General features: G+C 40.8%; 1 protein-coding gene and 1 long non-coding RNA gene across 3 annotated transcripts; one reads left to right on the top strand and one right to left on the bottom strand.

Moving 5' to 3' along the window:
- Window positions 1-445: 445 nt before the first annotated feature.
- LOC135247570 (zinc-binding protein A33-like) lies at window positions 446-17875 on the bottom strand. 2 transcript variants are annotated; one of them, XM_064321155.1, is made up of 6 exons: window positions 17244-17875; window positions 4056-4151; window positions 3677-3907; window positions 2886-2908; window positions 2417-2535; window positions 446-1816 (listed from the first exon to the last, which is right to left on the bottom strand). In XM_064321155.1, the coding sequence occupies exons 1-6, from the start codon at window positions 17391-17393 to the stop codon at window positions 1263-1265; spliced, it is 1173 nt and encodes a 390-aa protein (XP_064177225.1). In that variant the 5' UTR covers window positions 17394-17875; the 3' UTR covers window positions 446-1262. The 2 variants fall into 2 exon arrangements, with proteins under 2 accessions (XP_064177225.1, XP_064177224.1); XM_064321154.1 differs by lacking the exon at window positions 17244-17875 and adding an exon at window positions 4981-5507.
- LOC135247578 (uncharacterized) lies at window positions 9974-17031 on the top strand. Its single transcript, XR_010328238.1, has 2 exons — window positions 9974-11263; window positions 16289-17031. It is a non-coding gene; the product is annotated as an uncharacterized LOC135247578 (long non-coding RNA).
- Window positions 17876-19903: the final 2028 nt, after the last annotated feature.

The raw sequence follows: 19903 nt of genomic DNA, 5'->3' as shown, positions 1-19903 counted from the left end.
GGGTGGACAAAATAAGTGAAACATTATTAATAATATAATTATTATATTATCAAATATTCTGGAGTGGAGTGAGCACAGAACCACAATGAGGGACATTGGAAACATGAGGTTTTAGAGGGCTAATTAACTAGGTTGTGTTGTATTTTTACTAATATTGATATATAAAACTACATTCATTTTATTCATGTTTCTGTGAGCCACAACAGTAGAATAATTGACAAATCTGAAAACATTGGGAGAAATACAGGGCTGTGTTTGAATATATATTTTTATTGTTATTGCCTTGTAGAAAAAGTAATGCATGTAAAAACAATTAAATTGGGTAAATCAATTATTCAATAATGGTTGATTATTCTTATAACTGTCGTATAATAACTGTCATTCAAGGAAAGGGAATGAGAAACCAATGGCAGGTGTGCAGGTGAGGCTACTGAAGGCTCAGATGTAAATCCTACAGCATGGAGCTGACAGGGTGAATTTATTCTTCACTGCATCTGTAAAGTAAAATCTGAAAAGTGTACAGGAGACTGATGCAATCAATCAGACTAGAGCTCACGATAAGCATACATTTCACGCTTGTACACTGCCTTATCCACCCAGGAATGAAATCAATCAGATATAAAAGAATTTGATTTAGCCAGGAGAGTGCATCTGCATTTTTTTTTTTTATTTGTTCTTAAATTTCATTTTACAAGTGGATTTCTTCTATAGTATTCTTTAGGTATGATGGAATTTGGTCCTTTGCAAAGTAAAATTCTTAGTTCAAAAGTTTAGATCAATATCAATTTATATTAATAAACAAAAATTGTCTCCTGTACAGCATGAAAGATATGAGGTAAAAGCAATGTCACAATACAGTATTGTTCAAGCACCAGATTTGTACCCCTTTTCCAGAACAAAATCTAGCAATGAAGTTGCAGGAAATCAAGCAGTAACTGCTACATCTGTATGCATGTCCGCTCTCTTCTGACAGACTACTAAAACATCCCCCTTTGCACTTCCTCTGGTGTGTCCCAAATCAGTATTCATGCATACTGAGGCTAAACATTAACCAAATTATCACTTTTATTTGAGTGTATGTCTGCCTCCCACTTGGGTTTGGTAGGCCATCAACCACCTCACCTTCATCAATTCACATCTCCAGCAAGTCTACCCCAGAGTACCCAAATCAGCAACCAGGCATGCTGAGGCACATTAGAAACAACAAAAGTTCTTTCCAAGTACAACATCTCTACTTTGTTCTTTTTTTAAAACAAATACCTTCACTGGTTTAACGTCACTTTCACAGAAATTTTCAGTGGGCATATTTGGAGGGGTCCTTCATTCTTATCTTTTCTCAAACAGGGAGAGAAGAATGGGAACACTCTCTCAGTAAATGTGTCTGTAAAAGTGTAAATGACTGACATGTCACTGGAGTCAAAGAAGGACACCTCCCCCCTGTCATAGTCCAGCTGCACTCTGATGCTCTGGGGTTTCCTCTTCAGTGTGAGGACAGTAACTCCAGATGCTCTGTACTCATCACCATCCCTCAGCATCAAGACCCAGAATCCTCTCTCTGGGCTGTATGTTATATCACCCTTCCTACTGATGGACTCTTTCACCACTCCTATATCCCACTTATATTTATTCCCAACCTTCACCTCCCAGCTGTGTTTCCCTGAGGTAAACCCCTCAGATCCCAGCACACTCACACAGGAGTTGAACCTCTCTGGGTTGTCAGGATATTTCTGCTCTGTACCTGTGTGTCTCACAGTGGTCAGATCATCAGAGAGAGAGACTTTGATATGTACAGTATTGGGGTCCAGCACCACAGGAGCTGAAAAATCAAGAAGAAAGATATTTAAAAGGCAGTGAGAAGAGGCACATTTCAAATACTCTATTCAGATTAGGTCACATACACGAGACAGTGTATATCATTGTTATGGATTCGAATACACAGTAGTCATAGTGATTTACGCATTAAATACAAAACCTGTCTGCATCATGAAATTAAATAAATTAACACATATCATAACAAATTCAATGCACATAATTCACACAGCTGATAGTTCCTAATATGAATTAGGCCTTATAGGGAAGGGCTTGAAGGGAGAGCTGAGGGGAGGGGAGGGATGGGAGGCGATGGAATGTTTTTAAAATATTTTTTAATCTTTTCTCCAAACTTACAAACTACAGTTTTAATTAGGTTTAAAACAGTGCACTAATTCACTAATTTTAACTAATGCTTGCTTGTTTTCTGATATTAAATTGAGAGCAGTACAATGCAGCCCCAGGATCTACCTAAACTTGAAGGGAACTGACACTGGGTGGCTCTGTACTGTTAATCTTTCATGCCATACAGCTCGGTTTTTGAGTCTGATGCCTACATTAAATGTTCACAAATAATGTGATTTCAACTTTTGCCCCAGATACTCACTGTACTGCACCATCTCCAGCATCTTCTCCCAGACTCTGAACTTCAGGTTGCCCAGGTGTTTGGCCACATCTATCAGTGTCCCTGAGAGCAGCTCTGGATCCTGCAGTGTGCACTGGGCTCTGTAAAGATAAGCAGGAGTCACTCAAGATTTAAATGGTAAATGGACTGCATTTATATATCGCTTTTATCCAAAGCACTTTACAATTGATGCCTCTCATTCACCCATTCACACACACACTCACACGCCAACGGTGAAAGGCTGCCATGAAAGGAACCAATCAATTTGTTGGGAGCAATTAGGGGTTAGGTGTCTTGCTCAAGGACATGTCGGCACACCCAGGGCGGGGGATCAAACTGGCAACCCTCCGACTGCCAGACAACCGCTCTTACCTCCTGAGCTATGTCGCCCCAGATTTAGGGTTCGAAGAGACTTAAACAGACACTAGAAAATAGGTCAGAGTCTACATACCTTTCCTTGATGTTCTTGTAGCTCTGAAAAACACATAACAGCACAATTGTGATAAGATGTATACATGTATAAACATACTCAGTAGAGAACATTATGGGAGACATGTTATAATAAGTGAAAAACAAGAGCCATGCAAAAAAGTAATTTTAACAGTAAGCAAATATGAATGAAGGTACTGTAATGTAAAGGTAACTGTCAAAATAAAGGAAACACTTGAATAAATGAAGGATGCAAAGAAGATTGAAAGCAGGAGCTTCCACACAGGTGTGACTCCTGAGATAATTAAGCATCCCAGCATTGTCACGGTTGTGTATAAATATGCTGGGCAGGTTTTGTTGATTATTAATTTGGAAGATTTCTCAGCAACTCCGAATCAACAGACTGCAATCTAGAGAGTGAACAGGCAGTTTCATCCGTCTTGAACTTTGCAGCAGTTACCTGCATGTAGTGTACAGTGTCATTGCTATTATAGAGGACACAATGGTGAAAGACAATTATGTGGGGAAAATTAGGCCTTCTGTAAATTATACAGGACATGTCCTACTCTGCAGTGGTGATGTTTTCTATAGACTTTCTTGTGACACCAATTTTTCACAAAATTCAAAAATATTTTTTTTTTAAATGTGATGACATTTTAAAATGAGCAGATGCATCTCTTTGAACACCTGCACCGTGAGTTTGACACTGTCACAGTAGGCTACTGCTGCATTGGCGCAGAATAAGGGAACACAGCCAAATATTGTGAAAAACCACAAACCAGCATACTGAATTACAATAAATCAAGCTCCTACCTGTAAAAAGGAGGTGTCTTCAGTGTTCATAGCCTTCTCTATAGCTGTGATTTTCTCTGTAAGAGTGGAGATGTGTCCTGTGATGTTTTCTATCTTCTCCTTCATTATCTGACTCTTCTGCTCCTCTTCCTCCCTCAGAGCAGCTAGTCTGGCCTCCTCTTCCTCTCGCAGGAACTGATGGAGCTTCTCAAACTCTGCCCTTATCTGCCTCTCTGTGTGCTGGGCCTGACTCTGGAATTCAAACACACTATTTTAGACCTGAATAGTGTAACTATGTTTCGTTATTTAAGTGTGGCAGCCAGTGTGTTTGTTATGCCTGTCAAAAAGAACATAAACCAAAAATAATGCTTTTTTAAGTAATATTAATTGCTTTCCTTACCTTGATGTGTTCAGCTGTTTTCTTACATTTTTTTTCAACCTCAGTAAACCTCTTCAGTTTGTCTTTAATAAGATTAAGTGCAGGGTTGAGTTCCTCCTGGAGTTAAATGAATCAGCAATTACTTACAGAAAGACACAAATGGCACAGTAATACCCCTGCTACAATACAAGTGAAGGTCAGTGAAACATTGTTATATTGTAGCACAGCATAACATTTTATGTGGTGCGTTTTCAATACAATTAAACAAGTCAGATTTTGCAGAATATAGGGATTACAAAATCTTTGCTAGGTTGTAATTTAATATATTTTTTAGCAGTCTAAGAAATGTTTATAAAGTTGATTTGATTTATTGATACAAGATTTTCTTGTGCACATCTATAGCTTCTCTCCACCAGTCATTGTGGATTTCTGTACATCCTACTTGTTGCTCAGTCTTCTCCCCAACCAGTATGTTTTAGGACTTGAACTTCATATTAAATATCATGTGTGATATCTGGATTTTCGCTGTCGGTAAATAAAATTTGACATATCATTGCTACATAATTCTACAATCACTCTGTGTATTTCAGTGTTCATGTTTGGAGCCATATTCTCTGTAAAAGGCCCCCAAGCACAACTGTCTGTCAAAATTTAAGCATGCTAGCATTTTACTTATAAAGTCTTCTACTGAAAGTGAGAAATGTGTGATGTTTTAATGGTTGAAACACACTTTCAGATACAGTGCTGCCTCTTCCTGCTTTTGCCTGATCAGCAGGTTTGTTCCTGTTGCTGCCTTTGCGAGTGGAAGTGGAGGCCAGACTGACTGTATTTACAAGACCTCATACCACAGCCGTCCGTCAGAACTGAATGTTTTACACAGAGATATTTTACTCATATTTGATTGTGTCTTGAGAATATGAAATAGATTTAATTTAAAATAAATTACCTTCAGATCCAGCGCAGCCTCTTCCACTGGACAGACCGAGTGGTTTCTGTGTTTTTTTGAAGTCTGACAGACGACACAGAGAGGCTCTTGGTCATGTTCGCAGAAGAATAAACGTTTCTCCCCATGAAGACTGCAGTGATCATCACTCTTGCCTGCAGCTTCCCTTATAGACTTCTGCATTAAGTAGGACTCCACAATGTTTTTTAAAGCCAGGTTTACAGGAGGATCCTCCCTAGAGGCATTTCTCCTGCAGATGGGACACTCTCGAGAGCTCTTCTCTTCCCAGTACTGCTGCAGACATATTTTACAGAAGCTGTGGCTGCATTTCAGGAGAACAGGCTCTTTAAAAATATCACAACATACAGAGCAACAGAGATCGTCCTCAGGAATCAAAGGTTTAGCTGCCATTTGACAGACATAGTCCCTCACTCTGAAATTTTTGCTTTCGGTTTTTCTGAACAAACAGACATTGTTGACATGGCATTCAAAACAGGAACAAACTGGCTGATCAGGCTTGTTGCTGTTGTCAGTCAGTAGGAAATCCTTGACAGTGTTTGTCCTCTCTTACATTCAGAGATGATAATGCACCTGAACTGACTGCTCTGGAGGCATTTACGGGGTGCAGTAGTGTACCACTGGTAAAGGCTAATTTTGTTTATATAACACATTTCATACACGAGAAATTCTATGTGCTTTACAAAAAAGCATTCAAAGAAAGAATAAACTGCTGCCCTCTAAGAAAGTCCTTACAGGACAAATAAACAACTCATTCCCCACAAAAGCACATGAAGGAAAAGAAAAGGTGACATACAAATAAAACTAAATGAAATTAGATAAACTTTTAACTTTAAAGGACATTTGCAATAATGATCAAAAAATAAATACAGGTGATTTTAAAACAACATAATAAAAATCAATAGATAATAAATTCAAATAAATTAGTGGAGAATAGGACTGTCCTGAGCCTGCTTTTAAAAATAGGTGAGCGTTAGGGTATGTCTCAGGTCATCCAGACGTTTATTCCTGCAGTGAGGGTCCTAAATCCATTCATAATAACTCAAAGCATCTTTGCAGTTTTTGTTTCACCTTGGGAACAATTGTCAGACCCTTCCCAGATGTACGGAGTGGCCTGGATGGGTCATACATTACATTACAGGCATTTAGCAGACGCTCTTATCCAGAGCGACTTACACAACTTTTTACATAGCACTTTACATTGTATCCATTTATACAGCTGGATATATACTGAAGCAATGCAGGTTAAGTACCTTGCTCAAGGGTACAACGGCAGTGTCCTTACCCGGGAATCATACCCAAAATGCAAGTCAGTGATGTACTGTCATCATTTTTTCTTTATAGACAAGCAGAAGGATTTTAAAATCTATTCTGTAAGCCAATGCAGTGATCTAAGGACTGGTGTAATGTGTTCTGCTCTCTTAGTCGTACTCTGGCAGCAGCATTCTGGATCAGCTGTAGTAACCATTGCAGTAGTCTAGCCTAGTTGCAATAAAGGGATGATATCAGCTTTTCAAAGTCAGATTTGGACATGAAGTCTCTTATTTCTCATTATATTTTTGAGATGACAAAAACTGAAATTGTAATGCTATTGCTGTGGGTGTTAAAGGTGAATATATAATAACACCAGATTTCCTATCCTGGTCTTCAGAGTCAGGGAATCAAGGTGTATTTTCATTTTTAGCCTCCTTTTTATAACCAAAAATAATGACTTCAGTTTGCACTGAATATGACACATGGCAGTCTGGCCCTTCCAGAGACAAAATGACCAATAATCTGTCAATCCAATAGTCTGTCTAATGATATTGTGTATTCAACAGTTTCAAATACAGCACTCGGATCCATATGTTAAAATATGGCAATATTTCCTAAATATGTGTTTTTATGAATTTCACTAAGAATCCTAATAAAGGCTGTCTCAGTGCCACTGCATGATGGGGGCCTAATTCCACATTGAAAGGTGAAAAAATGGGCATTTGAAATTAGGTAGTTGCTGAATTGGTGAAAAACACATTTTCTAAATAATTTTACAAATGAATGGGGGATTGGAAATAGGTCTGTAATTACTGATCACAGAGGCATCCAGACATCAAGGCATTCGGGCAGACACCAGACAAAAGAAATTATTAAATAATGTATGATAGGTCCTCTGCCAAGTAACTAAAAATATTTTTAAAAAGCTTGTATTCATCACGGCAACAGATGGAGGACTTATGTCCGACACACATGGAATGTGCAGAGTAAGTTCAGTCGGGAAACTCTTGCTGCAGTCGACCAACAGTCGGCCAGAGCAATCACATTCACACGTTTCCATAATCAACCAATCACATACATCTAACACATTTTCTCATACCCATCCAATTACATGTGCACATCACCAACACCTTTCTATACCAATAGTCAAACCCCCAGTGCTTCTGATCACCTGTGCTGCTTTTGCATGCTTCACTGCTACTGCACAGAATTGTACTCACCCTCCACCACCCCAGCACCACCTGTTGATTGGATCAACTTCTAGGTACCGGGGCAGGGGCTTCTGGTATTCCTCCTTTTGTTAGGGGAGATGTGCCATGCTCCCTGCGAGATAGGGTACTTCATGCTATTGCATGCACTGGACTACCTAAGGCAGACCTATTCAGTGCCAAACCAGAAAAAATCTACCTATTCATCCAAAACTTTAATCTAAATACGGAGAGTTGTCCTGAGTGAAAAGCTTTTGAACAGTTTTCTCAAGCACCAGAGACCAGTGAAATGTGCCATAGAGAACCACACCATTTTTCCATTAAAGATAAGGCTACATGCATTAATAAGGTTTCTGTTTCTGTATAACTTATTTTGTGAATTGATCTTATAACTTCATTTGGTTTATAACTGCATCAGGACCTTTTCCTCACAAAAGATGAAGGTTATGGGCAGGTAGTAGATATTTCTCACCTGGGGTGTGTCTTGATTGAGATGATGACAGAGAAGGTGTGGACAGACACGTGCTGCTCCAACGCTGATCTTGTTCCTTCTTTCTTTCTCCAGTCTTCCTCAGCGCACACACACACATATAAACACACAAATACATGTAGGTAACTGAATGCATACATATAGTATGCACGAACATGAAAACACATTTGAGAAAAACTGTAAATAGCAAATGTACTTGCGCCCATCTGAGCACCCATGGACGTGTTAGTCTTAAAATGAGGTGTGGTCAGGCGCATTGCTATCTTGGGGCGGCGGAAAGCGATTGCGCGATTGACCAACAAAAACCTGGTCTTAAGTCAATGGCACAGTATTTTACTCTTATTTTAAGGGCATATTATTACAGTTTTTCTCAAATATTTACACACTAAAACTGGAACTATGCACACGATGGTGTAAACTTGAAGCTCATGTGTCAACAACAAAGACTATTTCTGCAAAACTCTAATTCCTCACAATTCCTTTGTTTTCACTCAAATAGCAATTCTAAATCACATTTTTGCACAACTCTACACACAAAATCTCATCATTTAGCACAATTTTCATATTCAAGCCTTGTTTGTTCACATGGAAAACACTGGCCTTCAAATGCCTAACTCTAAGTACCAATTGGTCTCACTCATGCCACACCTGCTCAAACTCAATTGGCTAAACTTTTCAATTATCTGTCAGAGCATAAAAGAGACCTCGGTGACCTCTATTGTGTTGGAGAACAATGGGGCAACATGCAGCACAGAGAGGTAGAGGTAGAGGTAGAGGTAGAGGTAGAGGTAGAGGTAGAGGTAGAGGTAGAGGTAGAGGTAGAGGTAGAGGTAGAGGTAGAGGTAGAGGTAGAGGTAGAGGTAGAGGTAGAGGTAGAGGTAGAGGTAGAGGTAGAGGTAGAGGTAGAGGTAGAGGTAGAGGTAGAGGTAGAGGTAGAGGTAGAGGTAGAGGTAGAGGTAGAGGTAGAGGTAGAGGTAGAGGTAGAGGTAGACGAAGAAGAGGGAGACAAGCTAATAACACGAATTAACACGACCTCATGAGGCCAAAACATATATACAGTATTTTGATGGTTGTGTTTATAAATTTATCGCACCAGTGTGAAATCATTGCTCAATAAGACCTATTCATATGAGGCCTGTGTGAATCATTTTGATGGAAAAAGTCAGTTTTGAGAAGAGAGAACATGGTTTTGAATGCATGAATGCATTTTGCAAGAGATTTGTGTAGTTTTGGCAAAAGGTTAACTGTTGCTGTGCTTTGTGTGTAGAGTTTTGAGAAATTGAGCTATAGTTTCAGAAAACGTGTTGTGAGACCAGTTGGTACTTAGAGTTTACCATTTGAAGGACAGTGATTTAAGTGACTTTGAACTTTGTGGCATGGTTGTTGGTGCCAGACGGGCTGGTTTTTGTATTTCAGAACCTGCTGATCTACTGGGATTTTCACGCAAAACCACCTCTAGGGTTTACAGAGAATGGTTCAAAAAAGAGAAAATATCCAGTGAGCGGCAGTTCTCTGGGCGAAAATGCCTTGTTGATGGCAGAGGTCAGAGGAGAATGGTCAGACTGGTTTGAGCAGATAGAAAGGCAACAGTAACTCAAATAAACACTTGTTACAACTGAGGTATGCAGAAGAGCATCTCTGAACGCACAACACATCGAACCTTGAAGCAGATGGGCTACAGCAGCAGCAGACAACCCGGTACTGGCAATGTGTACCTAATAAAGTGGCCGGTGAGTGTATAACAGCAGTTTTATTAGGTATTGAGCTTAATTATGTTTTAGTAAAGCTCTTTTCTGATATCTCTATTTGTGCTGCCAGTACATCTAATTACTACATAGTATTTTTCAATCACATGGTGTATTTCATTGTTTCCTGTTCGGAGCCATGTTCCAAGTTCCCCAAGTAGAACTGTTAGTCAAGACAACAATGCTTGCATTTTACTGACAATCTAAAATACTGTTTTTATGGTTGATGTTATGTGCGCCCCTATGTCTTGGTGTATGTGGGGGGGCGCGTCTCTCTCTCTCTCTCTCTCTCTCTCTCTCTGGCTCTCTGTAGCTCTCAGATTGCTTAATTGGTGATTGGCAGTGGGAAGAGCTACACCTGTGACAAGTAGATTGCACCTGATAGACTAGGATATATATACTACAGCCCCGTGATCCTGCTGGGTCCTCTACACAGACGGGCCTGGAGGATCACCCCATCTGTTTGCCACCTCATCATTTACCATTATACTAAATTAATTCATTGTTGTACTGAGATGTGGATACTTGCAGTTATCTTCAAAGTGCATTGTGAAATTTGTCTAAATTCTGGATTAAATCATTATTGTTGAATCTCTCTTGTTAGACTCCATTTTATGTTGTGGTTTGCCTGTGGCTAGCCGTAACATAATTGGGGGCTCGTCCGGGATCTGAACCCGGGTCTTTATTCTATACCCCTGGATATTTGGATTTGGACTTGGTATTTGGTAGTAGGCTAGTCTAGAGAATCAGTCACATGTCAACACTGTTCTAGTATGTGATTGCCCTCCCTCTCTTCGGTTCTTGGTGGTGGTGAGTATTTGCATCCGAGTGTGTGGCCTGCGTGTACTCGCCCGATTTAGAAAGTTGTTTGTCATTTTCTTGTTTTATCTTTTTTGTTTTTGATAGCGTCCCGGTGGGGGTTCGTTTCGGAGTGTGGGTTCTTGAGGGTTCCCCATTTGCACTCACGAGTTCAACGTTTAATATGCTCCGAGTCCGGTAAGCTATTGAAGACTAGAGAGAAATGAGACTGGTGTATGTTGTAGAATAGGAGGTCGAGCGATTTCACGCAGGTCTACGTTGTCCTTGGGTGGCATACTCTCCACTTCGTTTGATAATTATTGCTTTCTGTCTGTTTATTTGGGCGTTATGTCCGCTGAGAGGAACGGGATTTAGTTCGGTAATTATCACGAAGAGTTAATTGTGACGTTTTTTTTTTTCTAATTACGGCATTTGGTAGACTTGGGGTTCAATAAGGTAGCTTATTAATTGCTGCGTTTAGTATTATAGCAGTTCTTGTGGTATGAACTCGCACTTGAATCGGATTCTGGTAGCAAAACTCCCTTACGTCAAGTTGCGGTTGTGCTGGGCGATTACTGGCTCTTTAAGGCTTTGGGGTTGATCTGAATACCTAAAGTTTCCGTGAGCTATAGTGACGCCTGTATTGACGAATTTGTTTGCTACTTCCGTGTTTTCGTGCGTGCTACATTGTTGTCATTAGTATTTGCCACTTCTAGGCTACTATCAATAAACATTCGCCTGATCCGGCGTTTTGTTTATGGATTTGAGTGACGGTAGGTTATTCCTTAAGTCACGATTGTTCCTTGGTGTCAGAACTTGTTAATGCCGCTGGTTCCGTCTGTGATCACGGTGTTACTAATTTCCTTACGTGCTGAGTTTCGCATTTTGTTTTCGTGGTGTGTTAATCCCCTGCAGACAGTGCCATTGCATTCCGTTTGTTTAACCCGTCTGTTTAATTAACTGAACATGTCCAGAGTTAATGAATTTATTGAGGCTCCTTCAGAGGAGGCACTTGAGTATTTAACTAAAGACGAGTTGTTGGTACTTGCACATCATTATAATATTGAAGTTACTGCCGGTGAGAAGCGTATTAAGGAAAACGTTAAAGCTTCGGTAAAAGCTATTCTCATTGATTTAAACATTCTCCCAGAACTTCCAAACATGGCTGAGAAGGTGGAGGAGGAGGAGTTTGAGCCTGAATCTCCCTTTCAACCCCTCAGGGGTCAGTGATGAGTCGTTAACACTGGAGAGGCTTAAACGGCTTGATATTGAGTCCAAGAAATTAGAAATTGAATAAAAAAAGCTGGAAATTGAGGTGAAAAAATTAGACCTAGAAACCTTGAGACTAAATTCCTCACTTCCAGCCTCTCCTCCTGTTTTTGATGTGGGCAGACACATTAAAATGGTACCTCCATTCTTTGAAAAAGACGTAGAGACATATTTCTCTCATTTTGAGCGTGTGGCCACCTCTTTGAAATGGCCTAATAACGTGTGGACTCTTATGTTGCAATGTGTGCTAACTGGGAAGGCCCAGAGTACTTATGCTTCTTTGCCATCTGATGAAAGTCGGGATTATGAGTTGGTTAAACGTGCAATACTGCGTGCTTATGAGCTAGTGCCGGAAGCCTATCGGCAGCGCTTCAGGAACTGTAAGAAACAAGATAAACATACCTATGTAGATTTCGCCCGTGAGAAGGAGATCTTGTTTGATCGGTGGTGTACTTCTCAAAAGGTAGAAACAAAAAATCAACTTCGTGAGCTGATCCTCATAGAGGAGTTCAAAAACTGTGTGCCTGATGTTGTAGCCACCCATTTGCATGAGCACAAAGTATTGAAGCTCTCTGATGCTGCTGTGCTAGCTGATGAGTTTATCTTGACTCATAAGGTCACATTTAGTGAGAGACCATGGTAAGTATAAGCCCAGAGGCCGTTTTCCCCGTTCTGAGGTTCGTCCTGCGGAGGCTACTGTGGCTGTTAAAAGTGACAGTTCTACTCCTGATAAGACACATTTATTCTGTAAATACTGCAAAAAGACAGGACATATAATTGCAGATTGTTTTATCCTTAAAAAGAGGAAGAAAGATGTTAAACCTATGGGTTTGGTTGTTTCCTCTCAGTCTCCTTTTCGACATGGTCGGGTCAAACACTGAGTTTTTTTAAGGAGCAAGATTCTCAGACTCGTAAGTATGAGCATTGTGACACTCAAACGGAGTATGCACCATTTATCACGGATGGTTATGTATCATTGTCAGGTCTGCAGGAAAACATGCCAGTACGCATTCTCTGGACAGGGAGCAGCCCAGTCCTTCTTGGATGGTGTGCTTCCCTTTCTGAGAAAACATCCACTGGCACGCATGTACTGGTGAGAGGGTTGGAGATGGGTTTTGTTGATGTTCCTTTACATAGAATCCATCTCATCTCTGACCTGATCACTGGAAGTGTTGTTGTGATGGTGCGTAAAAACCTACCAGTGCCCGGCATTACATTCCTCCTGGGTAATGATTTAGCCGGGGGAAATGTGTGGGGGCACTCTTCAACACCACCTGAGGTTGTCCCTGTGCCCCTGGTGCCTGAAGGTCCTGATGAATGTGCCCAAATGTATCCGGAAGTCTTTCCTACCTGTGTGCTAACTCGCTCTATGGCGAAACAACTACAGTCCAGTGTTAAGAGTGAGGATACAGAAGTTGATCTGAGCCATACTTTTCTCATGTGCCCTGACATGTCTGTGTCTCCCACAGCTCCGTTATCTGCTCCTGTGACATTGCCAACGGTGGAGGTGGAGAGTGTAAAAATCAGTGAGGTGCCCTTAGCCCGTGAAACTCTAATTTCTGCCCAAAGCGCTGATCCCTCACTTACTTCTCTGTATGAGACCGTCCATACTGATCAGGACATTGATGCAATTACTCAGGGTTACCTTTTGAAAGATGGCATCTTAATGAGGAAATGGAGGCCACGCACTAGTTCAGATGAGTGGGATTGTCATTTCCCAAATTGTCATTCCTGTGGGTTATAGACCACAGATTTTGAGTGTGGCACATGATGGTCTAGCTGGGCATCTGGGTGTAAACAAGACCTATAGTCGCATTCTCCGACATTTCTTTTGGCCTGGGTTGAAGCAGGATGTAGCCCAGTTTTGTAAATCCTGCCATGTCTGTCAAGTAGGTGGAAAACCGAACCAGACAATTTCGCCTGCTCCACTTTATCCGATACCAGTCATTTGTGAACCTTTTGAGCACGTCCTCATCGACATTGTAGGGCCACTCCCTAGGTCACGACATGGACACCAATACCTGTTAACAATCATGTGCGCTGCTACTCGGTTCCCCGAGGCTGTTCCTTTACGGAACATTACTGCTAAAACAGTTGTGCGGGGGCTAACCAAGTTTTTCTCTGTGTTCGGGCTTCCAAAGATCATTCAAAGTGATCAAGGTTCGAATTTTATGTCGCGCATATTCACACAGATCCTTCAGCAGCTCCAGATTAGGCACAATGTTTCCAGTGCTTATCATCCAGAGAGTCAGGGGGCCTTGGAACGGTTCCATCAGACCCTTAAATCGATGTTGCGCATTTATTGTCTTGAGCTGGGTAAGGATTGGGAGGAAGGTGTTCCGTGGCTGCTCTTTGCATCTAGAGAGGCAGTACTGGAGTCTTTAGGTTTCAGTCCTGCTGATCTAGTGTTCGGTCATACAATACGCGGTCCTTTGACCTTATTAAAGGAAAATTGGGTAAAAGACAGCCCTCAGCATAACCTGCTGAATTATGTGAGTGAGTTCCGCTCCAGACTACACAGAGCCTGTGAGTTAGCGCAGCAGAATTTGAAAATCGCACAAGGAAAAATGAAATCCTGGTACGATCGCAAAGCGGAAAGCAGACGGTTCGACCCTGGTGATAAAGTTCTGGTTTTGTTGCCCATCATTGGTTCGGCCCTGCAGGTTCGGTTTAGTGGGCCTTATGTGAGAACGACGGCTATCTGATCGTGACTATGTGATCATTACCCCTGATAGGCGGAGGCGTACGCAGGTCTGTCACGTTAACATGCTCAAGCCCTACTATGAAAGACAACCTTCGAGTCCTCCTGACTCGGTACTGCGCGCTAGCTCAAAGCCCTCGGTGGTAACTGCTGCTGGCGATGTTGCAACTCCGCCTTCTCATCCTTCGTCTTCCTCTGTCTGTCTAACTGTCACTACCTCGTGCCCGGAAGGGATGCTAGGGACAATTACACCACTCTCGGAGGAGAGTGCGGAGGAAGTTGTTGTTCCCTCACGATGTGTTGTTGAAGGCCGTTTAACAAATTCTGAAATGCTTGTTGCCCTCTCAGATAATCTACCTCATCTGTCAAGTGAGGAGCGAGACGACATCATTCACTTGGTTGAGTCGTATCCCTGCCTTTTCCAAGACGTGCCCAGTCGCACCACTGTCATTGAGCATGACATAGAAGTAGGATGTAACTTGCCCATTAAACAACATGCGTATAGGGTGAACCCTATTAAACAGCAGCTGTTGCGCAATGAGGTTGACTATTTGCTTACGCATGATTTAGCTGAACCGAGTTCTAGTGCTTGGAGTTCTCCCTGTCTGCTTGTAAAGAAACCCGATGGGTCTTACCGTTTTTGTACTGATTATCATCGTGTTAATTCGGTGACCAAACCTGATTGTTATCCCCTACCGCGGATGGATGATTGTGTTGACCGAGTGGGTTCTGCCTTATTTGTTAGTAAATTCGATCTACTAAAGGGATATTGGCAAGTCCCCCTGTCAGCCCGTGCTAAAGAGATCTCTGCATTTGTGACGCCTAATCATTTTCTGCAGTACAAAGTCATGCCTTTTGGGATGCGAAACGCACCTGCCACATTTCAGCGTTTGGTCAATCATGTTGTCAGGTCTTCATGGTTGTGAAGCCTACCTTGATGATGTCATTGTGTACAGCTCATCATGGTCAGAACATCTTTGTCAGATTCAGGACCTCTTTGATCGCCTATCTGCTGCTTCCCTCACCATTAATCTTGCGAAGTGTGATTTTGGTAAAGCCACCGTCACTTATCTTGGTAAAATTGTGGGGAGGGGGCAGGTCCGTCCTCTGGGAGCAAAGATCGAGGCCATTTGTCAGTTCCCTGTTCCGACAAACCGCAGGGAGTTGCGTGGGTTCCTTGGTATGGCGGGTTACTATAGGAACTTTTGTAAGAATTTTTCTTCAGTTGTTGTCCTTTTGACAAATCTTCTTAGCCCAAAATTAGATTTTTTATGGTCTGATTCCTGCCAACAAGCGTTCGAGTGTGAAAGCCCTCATGAGTAGAGCTCCAGTGCTGTCTGCCCCTGATTTCACGAAGCCTTTTCGGCTTGCGGTGGATGCGAGTGACTTTGGTGCGGGTGCTGTCCTTCTCCAGGTTGATCAAGATGATGTTGAGCATTCGATATGCTATTTTTCACGAAAGTTTAATTGTCATCAACGCAATTATTCCACCATTGAGAAGGAGGCGCTTGCCCTGGTACTCGCCCTACAACACTTTGAGGTTTATGTCAGCTCATCCTCTCCGGTTATCATCTATACAGACCATAATCCTTTGGTGTTTTTGGACCGTATGAGAAATGCTAACCAACGCCTCATGCGTTGGAGTTTGGTATTGCAAGCCTTTGATTTAGAAATTCATCACATACGTTTTAAAGACAACGTCGTGGCTGACGCTCTGTCTCGAGTCTAGAGAATTGCTATATCCCTCATGTTGCTGTTTTCGAGTGTTCTTTCTCTCTTTCTCTCTATCTGTCTTCGACCTCCTCTCTCTCACGTATTGTATCCCTAGGCGCCAGGGCTGCAGACGATGGCGGTTGAGCTTGAAGTTGTAAGTATGTGGACCTGGGGGGGGGGAAAGAATATATTAAAGATCTATAAAATGACTACCATCAGCTCGCCTCTCCTTACCTCGGATCTGCATGACCACGTTTTAACATTGTAGGTGCGATGTCGGGGGTAGGTTGGTAAACGAGGGGGGGGGGGAAGGATTATTATTTGTTTGAGTAAATGCCCTAAAGTGCATTACCTCTAGACTACTACGTAGTGTTATGATATTTATCATTTATTATTATTTACTGTCTCCACTTGGTAATTATTGTTTGTTATAGCTGCTGAGTATATGGTTGCATGTATTTGGCTTCTTCTTTGTAGGAAACCTTTTAAGGGGGGAGGTGTTATGTGCGCCCCTATGTCTTGGTGTATGTGGGGGGGCGCGTCTCTCTCTCTCTCTCTCTCTCTCTCTGGCTCTCTGTAGCTCTCAGATTGCTTAATTGGTGATTGGCAGTGGGAAGAGCTACACCTGTGACAAGTAGATTGCACCTGATAGACTAGGATATATATACTACAGCCCCGTGATCCTGCTGGGTCCTCTACACAGACGGGCCTGGAGGATCACCCCATCTGTTTGCCACCTCATCATTTACCATTATACTAAATTAATTCATTGTTGTACTGAGATGTGGATACTTGCAGTTATCTTCAAAGTGCATTGTGAAATTTGTCTAAATTCTGGATTAAATCATTATTGTTGAATCTCTCTTGTTAGACTCCATTTTATGTTGTGGTTTGCCTGTGGCTAGCCGTAACAGTTGAAAACAAGACTTTTAGATATAATGCTGCCACTTCCACTGAATGTATTTACTTGACTACAGCTGTGTGTCAGAACTGAATGTTTTTAGAGACATTTTACTCATATTTAATTGGGTCTTGAGTATATGAAATAGATGTCATTTAAAACGGAATACCTTCAGATCCAGTGCAGCCTCTTCCACTGGACAGACCGGGTGGTTTCTGTGTTTTTTTGAAGTCTGACAGACAAGACAGAGAGGCTCTTTGTCATGTTCGCAGAATAGTAGAAGTTTCTCGCCATGGAGACTGCAGTGAGTGTCACTCATGTCTGTAATTTGAGTCTCAGTCTTCTGCTTGAAGTAGAACTCCACAGTGCTTCCTAAAGCCAGGTTTACCGGAGGAGAATCCACAGACGCCTTTCTCCTGCAGATGGAACACTCTCAAGAGCTAGTACTGCTTCAGATGTTCTCTACAGAAGCTGTGCTCTTTAAAAATTACAACACACACAGCAATGAAGGTCGTCCTCAGGAATCCAAACTTCAGCTGCAATTTTACAGTCTCTCAGTCTGATATTTTCACTGTCATTTTTACTTAAGTTAGGACAGAACACACCTTATGTGCTTTAAAACCAGAACAAACCTGTTGATCGGGATTGTAGTTCACAGTCTGTGGTAAATTCTTGATAGTGTTTATGCTCTCTCACATACAGAGATGATAATGTGCCTGAACTGGCTGCTCTGGAGGCATTTACAGAGTGCAGTAGTGCACCACTATATCTAAAGGCAAATTGTATTTATATAGCACATTTCAAACACAAAAAGTAAATGCGATTTAAAAAAAAAACAAACAAAAAACATTAAACCAATATAAGAATGAGTAAGATGCTCCCCTCTAAGAGAGCCCTTACTGGACAAATAGACAAAACGTTCCCAATAAAAGCATGTAGAGGGAAAGAGGGAGACAAGGACACATATGGTGACATTAAAGGTGTGGAGTTATGAAAAATTGAGTTTGAATGTCTATAGCCTAGGTGTATGTAAACCTTTGGCCTCAATTGTATGTGCACTGTGAATTGCAGTTTGTATGTTGTAATACATACTGAATGTAGGATGTGTTAATGATGTATGAGAAGTAAGTCCAAGTAAAACCATTTGGAAGATGCATGGCATTTCACAAGGCAAATTGTATGGCAATTACTATTTCCTATTTTATTTACTCTTTAATCTTTTAGTTTTCACATTTCCCTTTCTTGTACTATAATATGTGGCCATTATTCAATCAAAAATAGTGTTCCAAAATTAATTAATTAATTAATTAATTTGAAAATATTGACTGCAAATTTCAATTTATCTGATCTGTGAAGATCAGACAGCTTCATGCTCATGCTCAAGTTTTCATCAAACTACATAAGCCTGTTGCTATAAGTGCCTTATACAATAAACAAAGTAAATGAATTGAGTAAAAATATACAGACTTTATTATTTTAAATAATCATGCTGTCTTTTCAACCACTAGACTCCTTGTTTGTAATTTAAATCCTGTAACATGATTTGATGAAAGAATGTTGTCAAATCAACTCAAATCAAATTTGAGTTGTTGTATTTGAGTGCATTTGAAATACATTTGTCACAATATGCTTCACAGTAAACCCTGGCCTTCACAGTAAACCCCCACAAGAGCAAATCTAGAGCGATGGTGGCAAAGAAAATCTCCCTGGGAGGGACTGATATGCTATGAGTCACAATCAGAGAAAGCTTTGTGATTACTTAAACATGCTTATTATTTAATTATGCTTTATTAATGTAATAATTGACATGCGTTAATTGTCAGTCAAGAAAAAGGAATGAAATGATTTTTAGACCAATAGCAGGTTTGCAGGTGGGGATACTGAAGGCTCTAGATGTAAATCCTGCAGCATGGAGCTGACAGGCTGAACTAATTCTTCACTGCATCTGCAAAGTAAATTTGAGAAGAGCACAGGAGACTGATAGTATCAAACTAACAAGAGCTCACAATACTCATGCATTTTAAGCTTGTACACTGCAAAATCCACCCAGCTTGACAAGAATGACGTCGATCAGGAACAAAAATATTTGATTAATGACATCCATCCATCATTAAATAAGTAAACAGATAAGAGCACATATGTTTTATGTATAAACATATGAAATCAAGTTTTGTCTAATGATTCCGATCAAAACAAAACCTAAGATACTGCCTGTATGCACATTATCAAAAATGCATGTACAATTCATTAATTCTCAACAAAACAATTTATCATGAAAAGAAAATGAATTCATCATAATTATTATTTAATTAATTTTCTCTGTAGTACTCCTTCAGTGTGAAGGAATTTGGTCCATTGTAAAATAAAATATGTAGTTCCAAAGCTTAGATAATTAAACATTTATATTAACAAGAATAAATAGTCTTTATCGCATGAATCATACCAGGTAAAACCAATTATTATACCATGTAATTCAAGCACCATTTTTATACCCCTTTCCCAGGTATAGGGCAAGTAACCAAGCAGTCATTGTTACCTCAGTATGCATGTTTTCTCCCTTCTGATAGGCTATTAAAACACCCTCCTTTGTATTTCCACATCTATGGCAGGTCTGTCCAAAATGAACATGAATGCATCCATAGCATTAACCAAATGCTCATTGTTATCTCTGTGCATGTGCCTCCTATTTGGTTCTGAAAGCCATCAATCACCCTCCTTTGAACATTTCACTAGTCCAGCAGGTCTACTCCAGTTCTAGTCAACAACCAGGCATGCTGAGGTAAATTATAAACAACCAATTTTCCTTACAAGTACAGCATCTCTACTTTG

Source organism: Anguilla rostrata, chromosome 2, assembly GCF_018555375.3.
Source record: "Anguilla rostrata isolate EN2019 chromosome 2, ASM1855537v3, whole genome shotgun sequence".
NCBI classification, from domain to species: domain Eukaryota; kingdom Metazoa; phylum Chordata; class Actinopteri; order Anguilliformes; family Anguillidae; genus Anguilla; species Anguilla rostrata.
Note: the sequence above shows the minus strand (reverse complement) of the source record. Positions and strands in the feature narration are given on the sequence as shown.